The following is a 13,376-nucleotide window of genomic DNA, read 5'->3' as shown; positions in this document are numbered from 1 at the left end:
AGGGGTCCTTGGCATCAAAAAGTTTGAAAACCCCTACCATAAAGGACAAGAAATGCCAAGAAACCACAGTAAAAGTAGTCAATATGAATTGTGCACTATTTTCCATGTCTTCAGAAGCCATAAAATAGATCACTTTTTGTGCTGAACAGACTGAAATTTAACTCGTCATTCACTCTCAAACCAAAACATCGATCAACTTCTGTATACAGCGCTCAACTCAAATATGACGAATACAGAGGAAAGTCATTCAGGGTTTGGAATGACGTGAGGGTGAGTAAACTGGGTAAACTATTCCTATAAGCATGACATGGTTGATTAAATATATGCCATTTGTGCTGACATTGATTAAAAACAAGCTCATTTTATACTTATATCTTATTTTGATCTGAATTATGACACATAGTCCTGGTCATACCTCCTGTTACAGCTCATCTCGATCTGACTCAAACTGTTCAAATGATGCTGAGTCACATCAATGCTTTTGTCAATTCCACCTTTAAATATTTGTTCAATATCAGTCTCAATTTATCATTAGTATTGTTATCACAGTAGGCTTATACCTCCGCAGGCAGAAAATGAGACAAATAATGTGTTATTGATAGTTTCTTGACTGCCAATATTGCAGTGCAGCCAGTTCGACTAGGCGCTGCCTCGTGATTCACGCTCATCCAACTGGATGTCCTACCAACAACGGTTAGCTTATTCATAAATATCTAACGTATACGTCACTTATTTGGCAAAAGATGTCTGTAATCGAAATTCAAGATGTGTAGGGCGTGAGCTGTGGAAGCTTCTGTAGTTCTCAAACTTATATTATACTTAGGAATATTTAGCCTACTTGAATTCCTAGTTTAATGTGAATTTAGTGACAGTCATTTGGCGCTATTTGAAAGAAGCTCAGATGTAATTATGGGCATTCTTGGGCACGACGTTATTGCCCAAGAAGGAGAAAAAGGCGCAAGTTTGAAAAACAAATGGGGAGGAGAGAGAAAGTGGGTGTGAAGGAGGCAAGGCGGTGAATCAGTTTAAGAGAAGTTGTAGCACGTGTTCCGGTTTATTTTTTCATCGTTCTCCCAAATGGTTTATCATAGTTTTGTAATTTCTCTTGTGGTCCCGTTTTGGTTTATTTTTTAGCCATTCCCTCCGATGGATTTATCATAGTTTTTTAATATTTTGTGTGTGTGTGTGTGTGTGTGTGTGTGTGTGTGTGTGTCTCGTGCGAAATGCTTTGTTATATTACAATTATCAAAATGGATTTGAGCGTTCTTCACAAAGCAAAACAGTATGGACTCAAAGGATACAATCGGTTTTTATCATGACGCTCGTTACAGAAGGCTGGGAGTGCAACATGGCAATGTGTCACAATGAAGGTAGAGAACCGTCTTACCGCAGGCGGAACTCTGAAATGTCCCAAGTATGGATGGATCTGGATAATGCAACGTCTCTTTACGTACGTCAGGTGTGTAACTTTTTTGAAAAGATGGTTACTTCACTGAAAAGAAAGAAAAGAAAAGAAAACGGGCCTATATTTACGATTTTCGCATTTCAGTTTCATAACAAAATTCCATCTAACTCAACTGTGTAATATTTATCAAAATTAAATTAATAAAACCTATAATTTTTTTAACCTAACCTAAATATTTATGTTTTTACAATTTTATTTTATTAAAGACGACTTAATTCAATTCAGCGGAATTTTCTAACATTGAAATGCGTAAATCTTGAAATAATTTTTTTAAAATCTTGAAATTATTATTATTTTTGAAATGTTTAAATCTTGCGTAAATGCGTAAATCTTAAATTTTGTAAAAAAATGCTTATCTTGATTTTTTTTTAAATGCTTAAATCTTGAAATATTTTTTTTTGAAATGCGTAAATCTTGAAATTATTATTTTTAAAAAATGTTTAAATCTTGAAATAAAAATGCTTAAATCTTGAAATTATTTTTTTTGAAAATCTTGAAATATTTTTAAATGCGTAAATCTTGTTTTTTTAATGCTTAAATTTTGAAAAAAATTGAAATGCGTAAACCTTGAAAAAAAAAGTTTTTTTGAAATACCTAAATCTTTATTTTTTTAAAAAATTGGTAAATCTTGAAATTTATTTTTTGAAATGCGTAAATCTTGAAATTATAATTATTATTATTATTTTTTTTAAATGCTTATATCTTGAAACTATTGTTATAATAATTATTATTATTATTATTATTATTATTTGGAAATGCTTAAATCTTGATTTTTTTTTAAATGCGTAAATCTTGAATTTTTTTTTTGTTGTTGTTTTTTTTTTTTAAATGTGTAAATCTTGGAAAAAAAATTGAAATGCATAAATCTTGAAAAAATGTTTGGAAATGCTTAAATCTTGAAAAAATTTTAAATGCGTAATTCTTGATTTTTTTATTTATTATTATAATTTTTTTTTTATTTTGAAATAGGTAAATCTTGATTTTTTTTTTAAAATGGGTAAATCTTGAAAACTTTTTTGAAACGTGTAAATCTTGAAATTATTATTATTATTATTATTATTTTGAAATGCTTAAATCTTGAAATTATTTTTTTGAAATGCTTAAATCTTGAAATTATTTTTATGTCATATATTTTTTAAACGACTGAATCAAGTAGCCTGGAAGCAATATTACATAGCAGACAGTTTTCAATAAGTCTGCAACTTTACTTTCAAGAGGTAAAATATTTTTCATCGGCTGTATTACAGCTGTTTAAAGTTATATTGTATTTTTGCAGAATGTCACTGAGGAGACTACATCCAACCCAAATCTTGATGTAATTGCATCCAGTCCAGACCTTCAATGGCTTCTGCAGTCCTCAATACCTTCCCAATCAGAGACCAACTTGGAAACATCGTCCCCAATGATACCGTCCACCATGCCTAACTGTCCCTATTTGTCACAGAGCTCTAGTTTTGACCTGTCTTGTGTAGAAGCAGTGGGGGACAGTGCAGCAGGACACACTGATAAACATGTAAGTTTCAGATATTTCTAGGGATTTGAATGCAGAATTTAGTGAAAGTGGACTTGAAGGATTTCAGTTACATATTCATTTATGGTAAAAAAAAAAAAAAGTTAAATGACTCACACCTGAATCACAAAGGAGCATCTGGAATGAGTCAGTGTTGTAGTATTTGAGCGGGAATCTAAAAATGTAGACTCAGAGGACTGATCACATTGCCAATGGTGCCAACAGATGAGTAACAGGAACAACATATTTGGAATATGGCAGAATTACTGTGTATGTATGCTATCTTTTTATCAGCCATAAGATGGCAGCATCATCACTCATCTAGACTTGAGCTTGGTTTATAATGCTCATTTTATGTCATACAAAGCTTAGGCTAATATGCAGACTAAACTATAAGTAAAACATTTTGGGGTTGCTTTCACCTAAAAGTGTAAAACTGGCAATGTGGTGCTATGAAATCATTCCTCTGTTTGTTTGGGCGACGCAACCAGCTGGACACAGCAACACTGGCTCAGTCAATGATATGAGTTTGGGGCGGGATTATCTGTACAACCAATGGAAGACGGGGGGAGTTTGGCACTGAAATTACACACTTCATCTTTAAATAATGGGATTATTCTAAAGACCCCCAGGCTTGCTAACACTCTTCACCTTTCATAGATGTCCTCTGAGAAGCTTGAAAGGATAAGGATCCGCAGGGAAAGGAACAGAGTAGCAGCTGCTAAATGTCGGGATCGTCGCCGTGTGCTTATAGACACATTACAGATTGTGAGTTTGAATATACTGATACCTTTGCCCCATCAAGAATTAGCTTTAATCATTTGATTTATAAATAGAGACTGGTTATATGGTGAATAGAGGTCTTGCCAAATGTGTTTGATGTCTTGACCTTGTGCTTCCCTTTCAGGAGACAGATCATTTGGAACAAGTAAAGACACAATTGGAGGAAGAGATTGTTGCTCTTGAAAGGGAGAGAGAGAAACTAGAGATAGTCTTTGAGGCACATAAGCCCTTTTGCAAGTTGAATGACTTAAACCCAGAATAAACTCTAATGCTGGTCCTGTTTAGTGCCGAGTCTGCTGGTTCAGACCAACCGTTTATAATATAACAAAAATGTAACAAAAAAATTCAAAATGCAAAATGCTACAATAAATTTCCATGTTACATTGAATAACAGTATATTGCATGCACCTTCTATTTTACTTGTTTTGGTAATAAACCACAGTTTAAAATTTCTTGTTTCTTGTTCAGATATTTTGTTACACCTTTTCATATTAAATCTGAATAGAAACAAAGTTTCTGTGTTGCTATTATAACAGTATTTTCTGTTTACAGATGCACTTAAAATAATACTTATAATAATACTGTCTGTTTTTAAGATTTAAGCATTTCAGTTGTTTAAAAAAAAACTGAATTGAGTAATCTTTAAATAATCTATATTATTTTAAAGTAAGCATAAATGTGAACTATTTAAATGTAATTATACACTTAATTACATAATATGTACATTTTGTTAAAGATTACTCAGTTCAGTTTAATGGAAATTTGTCATACAACTGAAAAAATTTAAATCTTAAACACATTGCCTGAACTGTTTAAATACAAGGTTTTGTAAAAATCCTCTTCTGAAATGCAAAAACTGTAATGTTAGAAGAATTTCCAAATTTACACACAGTGGGCCACATTTATGAAACATGATTAGAACAAATTAGATGTAAGTTTTTGAAAACCTTTTTGTTGTTGTATAAATTGACATTCAATTCGAAGCAACAATTTACATTCACTAAAAAAATTTACACAGGAATTAGTTTAGATTGTTTCATTATTGTTGCCCAAATGCTGGCATTGCTTTGGACTTAAATATTAAATATTTTATACATGAATCTTCATATATAATAAATATATATGAAGATTTAAACATATACTTAATCAGTTAAGAAGATATGATTAAAAATAACACTTTCTTTGCAAATAAAATTCTCATTGAAGACTTGGTGTGTGTTGTGACATGAGTTTGATTATTTAAATTACAATTGAATGCCTCAATTAATACGTTTACTTGTTATTCTGGCATTGTCAACCCTAAAAAAAAAAGAAGGAAAAAAAGTATAATGATGCATCAGGACAATCACAAGGTATACAGGAGTTAGGGGCATATTATAATAATAATATGTTAAATATTTTAAAGCTATTCTCTTTGTTTTGGTTATTACCATTGTCTTTTTCACCACTGACCGTGTGCAAGTAAATACACAGCGCTTTGCTTATTCCACAGCAGCAGGTGGCAGTAACACATAAGATGACGCAAAATAATGCAGCATGAACGCTCGAGTCGATAGAGGGCAATGTTTATGGTGAATGTAGTTCATTTCGAGTCAAACTCAAACTAGAGCCACAGAACTGCGAGGAGTTTGACAGCATCCTCAAAGATAACTCTGGGATGCTTGGCTTTTATTAGTACGCGAGAGAGTAATGCACGTGCCTATTTGGAATTTAAAACTGCGTATTATGTTCAGTACGCAGATGAGCGCTACAGAAGACGCCAATCTCTGCAAACAACCGTCTACACTGACTGTGACCTTCCAGCAATACATAAATAACACGGTAAATTTAGATAGTTGGTGTTACGGAGCTTTCTCTTAAAGGGATAGTTCACCCCAAAATAAATAATAATTACAAAATAAAATAAAAAAAGTCTTATCATTTACCCTCATGCCATACCAGAAGTGTATGACTTTCTTTCTTTTGAAGAACCCAAACAAAGATTTTTAGAAGAATCTCAGCTCTGTATGTCCATACAATGCAAGTGAATGGTGGCCAGAACTTTGAAGCTCCAAAAAGCACGTAAAGCAGCATAAAAGTATTCCACACGACGCCAGTGGTTAAATCCATTTCTTCAGAAGTGATATGATAGGTGTGGGTGAGAAACAGATTAATATTTAAGTCATTTTTTTACGATTAATGCTCCTCCCTGCCAGTAGGTGGCGATATGCACAAAGAATTTGAATTGCCAAAAACAAAAGAAGAAGAATGTGAAAGTGAAGGTAGAGTTTTATATTAAAAGAGATAATGAGATCTTTTTCTATAAACATTCATTTGTGTTCAGCAGAAAAAAGAAAGTTATACGCATCTGGGATGGCACGAGGGTGAGTAAATAATGAGAGAATTTTAATCAGCTTTAAGAAACTTAAGCTTTAAAGCAGGTTACAGAGGTCATAAATCCTTTAAGATGTGCATGTAAATCTTTCAACATCTTACAAAAGCTGATTGAAAAGATACAAAAATATGTGTTTATTCAATGCATTAGGCTGTACAGTTACCCTCTTTATAGACCATTTGGAGTTGTCCAAAATCAAAATTTTTAGGTTAATTTGATTTGTCAAATTATCAAAGCAGTAATGACCATTGGAAGTTTTGTTTATCATATTATTTCTTGTTATTTTATTTATCCCTTTTAGAGAATATGGAATTAAATCTGTTTGTGGGGAATAGCACCATCCTGGACGAAGATGTGTACCAACTTTGGTTGGATGGTAATAAACACTTATAATTAAACATTTTGCTGGTGATATACTCTCCATTTTGATAAATAGTCACAAATGCTGTGAGCGGAAGGTAGCAAGTGCCTTGCTGGAGAGTGAAGCCAATGCAGAAATGCACAGCGGCACCATGGACCAGTTCAGAACTTCCCAAATGTGTGAACGTTTCCTACACATCCCTTCCAAACTGACCAATCAACTTCTATTTCAGATCCCTCCTCACCATCAGGCCATGCTTATTGAGAGGTCTGTGGTCCTACTAGTGTTTGCATGTATTTTAAATATGTAATGTGGCATACGTATATTTTGTGTGTGTATGTGTGTGCAGTTGCATAAACAAAGGGGCACTCTGCCTTTTTTATAATTTATCTCACTGACAGTGATCAGAAATCTGAAGGTCCAAAAAGCAGCATAAAAGATTCTGTAAGACTGTGTATGACTTCCTTTTCTCTGCGGAAAACCTATATCAGGTCTGTTGGTCATTTCAATGCAAGTGGATGGTAACCAGAAATCTGAAGTTACAAAAAGCAGATAATCAAATCAAATCAAATCAAATCACTTTATTGTCACACAGCCATATACACAAGTGCAATGGTGTGTGAAATTCTTGGGTGCAGTTCCGATCAACATAGCAGTCGTGACAGTGATGAGACATACGCCAATCTACAATAAACATCAAATTAACACAACACAATTTAAACATCTGTTATACATAATTAAACTCGACTTAAAACATCAAATTAACACAGCACAATTTAAACATCTGTTATACATAATTAAACTCGACTTAAAACATCAAATTAACACAGCACAATTTAAACATCTGTTATACATAATTACACAACTTAAAACATCAAATTAACACAACACAATTTAAACATCTGTTATACACAATTACACTCAACAATATACAATAATAACATACATTGCACAGTATACAATATGCTGTTTTTGTTTTTTTTTTTTTTTTTTTTTTTTTTTTTTTTTTTTTTTTTTTTTGTTTTGTTTTTTACTATATAGATACTATATAGATACACATTATTCAATAAAAATTAAAATATATATGAAAAAAGTATATATATAGAATGTACAGTATTGTACTGTATTGACATTCAGGCTGTCGGTTGATAGTCAGTTGTTAAGAGAGACATAATATAATGACAGTAATATAATTTATGACAGTCCGGTGTGAGATAAAAGAGTAATAAAGTGCAGGGATGATGTATTTTGATCGTGGGAGATCAAGAGTTCAGAAGTCTGATTGCTTGGGGGAAGAAGCTATCATGGAGTCGGCTGGTGCGTGTCCTGATGCTGCGATACCGCCTACCTGATGGTAGCAGTGAGAACAGCCCATGGCTCGGGTGGCTGGAGTCTCTGATGATCCTCCGAGCTTTTTTCACACACCGCCTTGTATATATTTCCTGGAGGGAGGGAAGCTCACCTCCGATGATGTGTTTGGCAGTTCGCACCACCCTTTGCAGTGCTTTGCGGTTGTGGGCAGTGCTATTGCCGTACCAGGCGGAGATGCAGCCAGTCAGGATGCTCTCCACAGTGCAGGTGTAGAACCGTGTGAGGATGTGGCGGTTCATTCCAAACTTCCTCAGCCGTCTCAGGAAGAAAAGGCGCTGATGAGCCTTCTTCACAACGACTTCAGTGTGGACGGACCATGTGAGTTCCTCTGTGATGTGGACACCCAGGAACTTGAAGCTGCTGACTCTCTCCACTGGTGCCCCATTGATGGTGATGGGACTGTGTTCTCTGTCTTTTCTTCTGAAGTCCACCACAAGCTCCTTTGTCTTACTGACGTTGAGGGAGAGGTTGTGCTCCTGACACCAGTGTGTCAGAGTGTGCACCTCCTCTCTGTAGGCTGTTTCATCATTGTCAGTGATCAGACCTACCACCGTCGTGTCATCAGCAAACTTAATGATGGCATTGGAGTTATGTGTTGCCACACAGTCATGTGTGTACAGGGAATACAGTAGTGGGCTGAGAACACAGCCCTGCGGGGCTCCAGTGTTGAGGGTCAGTGATGAGGAGATGTTGCTGCCTATTCTAACCACCTGGCGTCTGCTTGACAGGAAGTCCAGGATCCAGCTGCACAGCGAGCTGTTTAAGCCCAGAGCCCGGAGTTTCTCATCTAGCTTGGAGGGCACTATGGTGTTGAATGCTGAGCTGTAGTCTACAAACAGCATTCTCACATAAGTGTTCTTTTTTTCCAGGTGGGAGAGAGCAGTGTGTATTGTAGATGCAATGGCATCATCAGTGGAGCGGTTGTTACGGTAAGCAAACTGCAGCGGGTCAAGATTGAGTGGTAATACAGAGCAGATGTAATCTCTGATTAGTCTCTCAAAACATTTGCTGATGATGGGGGTCAGAGCAACAGGACGCCAGTCATTTAAACAAGTTATTTTCGATTGTTTTGGAACAGGCACAATGGTGGATGTTTTAAAGCATGTGGGGACTACAGACAAAGAGAGGGAGAGGTTGAAAATGTCCGTAAAAACACCAGCCAGCTGGTTCGCGCACGCTCTGATGACGCGGCCCGGAATGCCGTCTGGACCCGCGGCTTTGCGGATATTCACCCGTCGGAATGATCGGGTTACATCCGCTACAGAGACGGAGAGTGAACTAACCTCTGTAGCTTCGGCCGTGAGAGCTCTCTCCGCGAGGGCGGTGTTATTTCCCTCGAAGCGAGCATAAAAAGTATTTAGCTCATCTGGGAGAGAGGCAGCGGTGTTCATGGCGGAGTTTTTATTCCCTTTAAAGTCCGTGATGATGTTAATTCCCTGCCACATGCTTCTAGAGTTGGTGGTGTTAAACTGTCCCTCAATCTTACTCCTGTACTGGCGTTTTGCTGTTTTGATAGTTTTTCGGAGGGCATAACTGGCTTGTTTATGCTCCTCCGCGTTCCCGGAATTAAAAGCGGAGGTCCGCACATTAAGTGCTGCGCGAACATCGCTGTTGATCCACGGCTTCTGATTCGGATAGATTCGCACAGTTCTGGTCGGAATCACTTCCTCTACACACGTTCTGATGAAGCACATTACGCTATCAGCGTAAAGCTCGATGTCGTCATCAGAGGCGGACCGGAACATCTCCCAGTCCGTGCGATCAAAACAGTCTTGTAGCGTAGAGTCTGATTGGTCCGACCAGCACTGGATCGTTCTGAGGGTGGGTGCTTCCTGTTTCAGTTTCTGCCTGTAAGCGGGCAGAAGCAGAATGGAAGAGTGGTCCGATTTTCCAAATGGTGGGCGGGGGAGGGATTTGTAGCCATCCCGGAACGGAGAGTAGCAATGGTCCAAAACCCGGTCCCCTCGTGTGTTGAAACTAATGTGCTGGTGATATTTTGGTGCGACTGATTTTAAACTGGCTTTATTAAAGTCCCCGGTCACAATGAACGCGGCCTCAGGGTGCGCGGTTTCCTGCTCACTTATACTCCCATACAGTTCCTTGAGTGCCCGGTCTGTGTCGGCTTGTGGGGGGATGTACACAGCAGTGATAATGACCGCTGTGAATTCCCTCGGTAGCCAGAATGGTCGACACAGAAGCATAAGAAATTCCAGATCAGGAGAACAGAAAGACTTGATAGAATGTATGTTCCTCTGATCGCACCAGGATTTGTTGATCATAAAACATACACCACCTCCTCTAGTTTTACCTGAGAGGTCTTTCGCTCTGTCCGCTCGGAGCATGGAAAACCCCGCGGGTTCAATGGCTGAGTCTGGAATCTCCGCAGACATCCAAGTTTCCGTAAGGCAGATAACGCAGCAGTCCCTCGTCTCTCGTTGGAAAGAGATCCGCGCTTTCAGCTCGCAGAGCTTGTTATCCAGAGACTGAACATTTGCCAGTAGAATAGTGGGTAGCGGGGGTCGATTTGCGCGGCGTCTTACTCTGATGAGAACGCCGGCTCTGTTTCCCCTTTTCCTCCTGCGTTTCCGCGGCCGTGCTGCCCAGACAAAGGGCTCCGCTTGCGTGTTTGTAAACAGCGGGTCGGCATTGAGGAATGTGAAGTCCGGTTTACGGTGTGAGATCGCTGAGCCAATGTCCAAAAGTGTTTGTCTGTCGTAGACAATAAGGCAGGCAACATCCAAGACAAGAAACATAAGAATTGTAAACAAAACAAACAAACCATTGCTAAGTTGTGTCGGAGCTCGCAACGCAGCAGCCATACTCGGCGCCATCTTGAGCAGCATAAAAGTAATCCATAAGACTAATTAACATCTGAAAGTGAAAGTGGAGATTTATAGTAAAAAAGTTTCATTTAATAATGTCAAATTTGGGTAAAAGTTTTATTTTTTACCCAGTGTTTCTCTGAAATTTTCCACGGACCCCTAGCACCCCATTTTGTTCTCCTGTGCATCCCTGTAACACAGTTTGACAACCCCTACCTTATGAGATGCTGCTGGAATCATATGGATTTCTTTTAAGCTGCTTTTAGCTGCTTTTTGGACCTTCATATTTCTGGCCACCATTCACTTGCATTGAAAGGACTAACAGTGGTGAGATATTTCCTCTAAAAATCTTCATTTGTGTTCTTCAGAAGAAGAAAGTCAGTCACATCTGGGATGACATGAGGGTGAGTAAATGATGAAATAAGTTTCATTTTTGGATGAATTATACCTTTAAGATGTTTAGTGAGATGGAGGCCAATTTTAAGGTGAGAAATGTTTATTACTTTTTGCGTTTATATTTAAAAAAACTAAAAATTTTGTTCAAGACTTTGTTCAAGCATTTCATATCTATAAAATGCAGTATATTATTTCTCTTTATTCTTAAACACTCTATTCTTACCACTGTGGATGATTTTCTTCAGAATTTGTCTCTAGTTCTAGTATAGCTCTAGTTAATATAGCCTCAAATCTCACACACACTAAAGATGTCTGATATCTATTTATCTACCTTGTAGAAAAGGTAATCAGCTGTTGCTGTAGATAGAAAGCACATCATGAGGTGAAATAAAATAAAACTCTCTGCCTATATTTGTCCCAGGTTGAATGTGACAGAATGATGTTTATTCTTCTCTCAGTTTATTGAAGCGTGCGGTCAGATGAATGGACAATTGAAGACGTCAGACTCTTCTCACTACAGCAGCTCTGCACACACACTTAAGGCCTTCAGATTAGTATGTATACTTTTTGTATGTGTGTTTAGTTCTGAAGATCTTTTTTATGTTTAAAGAAATAGTTAGGCCAAGAAGGAAAATTCTATTATTTACTTGACTTTTTTTCAGTAGTGAATACAAAAGGGGAATTTTTGAAGAATATCTTTTCAACTCTATTCCATACAATCAAAGTGAATGAGAATTTTTACTATCAAGCTCCAAAATGACAAAAAATAAATTAATTAATTAATTAAAAGAGGGAAAGTCATATAGTCAGCTGTTTTTTTATCGCAAAATAAAGCATGATCTGGACTCCAGCATCCAGAGCCGATCGTGCTTATTACACGGTGACGTACCAAAGAAATACATAATTGCTCACAAAATTGATGTGAGATTAAATTATTTTATTATGTAAAAAGAACACGAAGCATGCAGTGAAACGAAAGACAAGTGTGTCGTACAAGCTAGTGGCTGCCGTCTCATCTGTCTTGATTTAGCCGGAATGAACGCATTGGGAAGCCCATTATCCCGTATTTAAAGAAATATTCCAGGTTCAATACAAGTTAAGCTCAATCGACAGCATTTGTGGCATAATGTTGATTACCACAAAAAAAATTATTTCGACTCGTCCCTTCATTTCTTTAAAAAAAAACAAAAAAAACAAATCGAGGTTACAGTGAGGCACTTACAATGGAAGTGAATGGTAGCCAATTTATGAAGGGTTTAAAAGCAGAAATGTGAAGCTTATAATTTTATAAAAGCACTTATATTAATTCTTCTGTTAAAACATGTCTATTATTTGAGCTGTAAAGTTGTTTAAATCATGGTTTTGTCTGTCGTTTTAAGGTGTTTCATCATCATGGCAACAAAGTTGTAAAATTCGTTATAAATTTAAAGAGAAAAGGTTTTTAAGGGATTTTATCACACTAAAATCATGTTAACCTGCAAGTTGTTTTCGTCTTGTGGATTATACTTTTGAAACAGTGAGTATTTTAATGTTACGGATTGGCACCATTCACTTCTATTGTAAGTGCCTCACTGTAAATTAGATTTTGCAAAACGATTTTTTTGTGGTTATCAATATTATGCCACAAATGCTTTTGATTGAGCTTAACTTGTATTGTACCCAGAATATTCCTTTAAGCAGCAAAACAGTCGAGGGTGATCCCCTCCCCTGGTAGAACATCCCGTATTTTAAATTTCCAAATGCACATTGAAGCAGCAACACTACAAAGACAAACACCCAGGTCAACCATCCATTACAGCTGGATACAGATTTATTAACCCTTCACATTCGCATCTTGTGTTAGTCTGGACTATTTTCACTGTTCTTTGCTTTATATAGCATTATTGTATCACCATATCTTGTATGCCTAATAATATAAGTATTCGGGAGCAACAGTATGCCGACATTGTTTCGTTTTCAATTGTTATTTCAGTCGGAACAACTGTAGTAGTTTGATTGCGTGCTTCCCATAAGTTGGGACATATAACTATTAATGATGGCCTAGACTTACCAATTTGAGCCCGAGTCCGATAGCGATACATCGGAAGATCAACCCGAACCACCATCGCAAGCACGACGAGAACAGGATATTTCTCAGTGGTAAGTTTATATGTGGTTTGACAATAACGTGAGTTAGCCGGTTAGCAGAAGCTAACAGCTAACAGGCTAACAGCCTGCACTGGCTGTACATGTAAACAGACCAGAGGCGGGTTTTTTGTTACCAAATTACGTAGGTTAGTACAGGAAGTAAGTCT

General features: G+C 37.0%; 1 protein-coding gene across 2 annotated transcripts; it reads left to right on the top strand.

Annotated features, from left to right (window-relative positions):
• Positions 1-813: 813 nt before the first annotated feature.
• LOC127428920 (protein c-Fos-like) lies at positions 814-4,902 on the top strand. Of its 2 annotated transcripts, none has more exons than XM_051677597.1 (4): positions 814-1,450; positions 2,742-2,978; positions 3,636-3,743; positions 3,883-4,902. In XM_051677597.1, exons 1-4 carry the CDS (start codon positions 1,316-1,318, stop codon positions 4,018-4,020), a joined length of 618 nt encoding a protein of 205 aa, XP_051533557.1. In that variant the 5' UTR covers positions 814-1,315; the 3' UTR covers positions 4,021-4,902. The 2 variants fall into 2 exon arrangements, with proteins under 2 accessions (XP_051533557.1, XP_051533556.1); XM_051677596.1 differs by having other exon boundaries at positions 814-1,459.
• Positions 4,903-13,376: the final 8,474 nt, after the last annotated feature.

Source organism: Myxocyprinus asiaticus, chromosome 38 (genome assembly GCF_019703515.2).
Source record: "Myxocyprinus asiaticus isolate MX2 ecotype Aquarium Trade chromosome 38, UBuf_Myxa_2, whole genome shotgun sequence".
Classification (NCBI taxonomy): domain Eukaryota; kingdom Metazoa; phylum Chordata; class Actinopteri; order Cypriniformes; family Catostomidae; genus Myxocyprinus; species Myxocyprinus asiaticus.
This window is presented reverse-complemented; position numbering and strand designations above follow the sequence as displayed.

Bases quoted from the DNA above. Each gene is read 5' to 3' on its own strand.
- LOC127428920 (XM_051677596.1), top strand. From the start codon at position 1,316: ATGACGCTCGTTACAGAAGGCTGGGAGTGCAACATGGCAATGTGTCAC. The intron at 1,460-2,741 runs GTGTGTAACTTT...GTATTTTTGCAG, and splicing joins CGTCTCTTTACGTACGTCAG to AATGTCACTGAGGAGACTAC. The intron at 2,979-3,635 runs GTAAGTTTCAGA...CACCTTTCATAG, and splicing joins CAGGACACACTGATAAACAT to ATGTCCTCTGAGAAGCTTGA.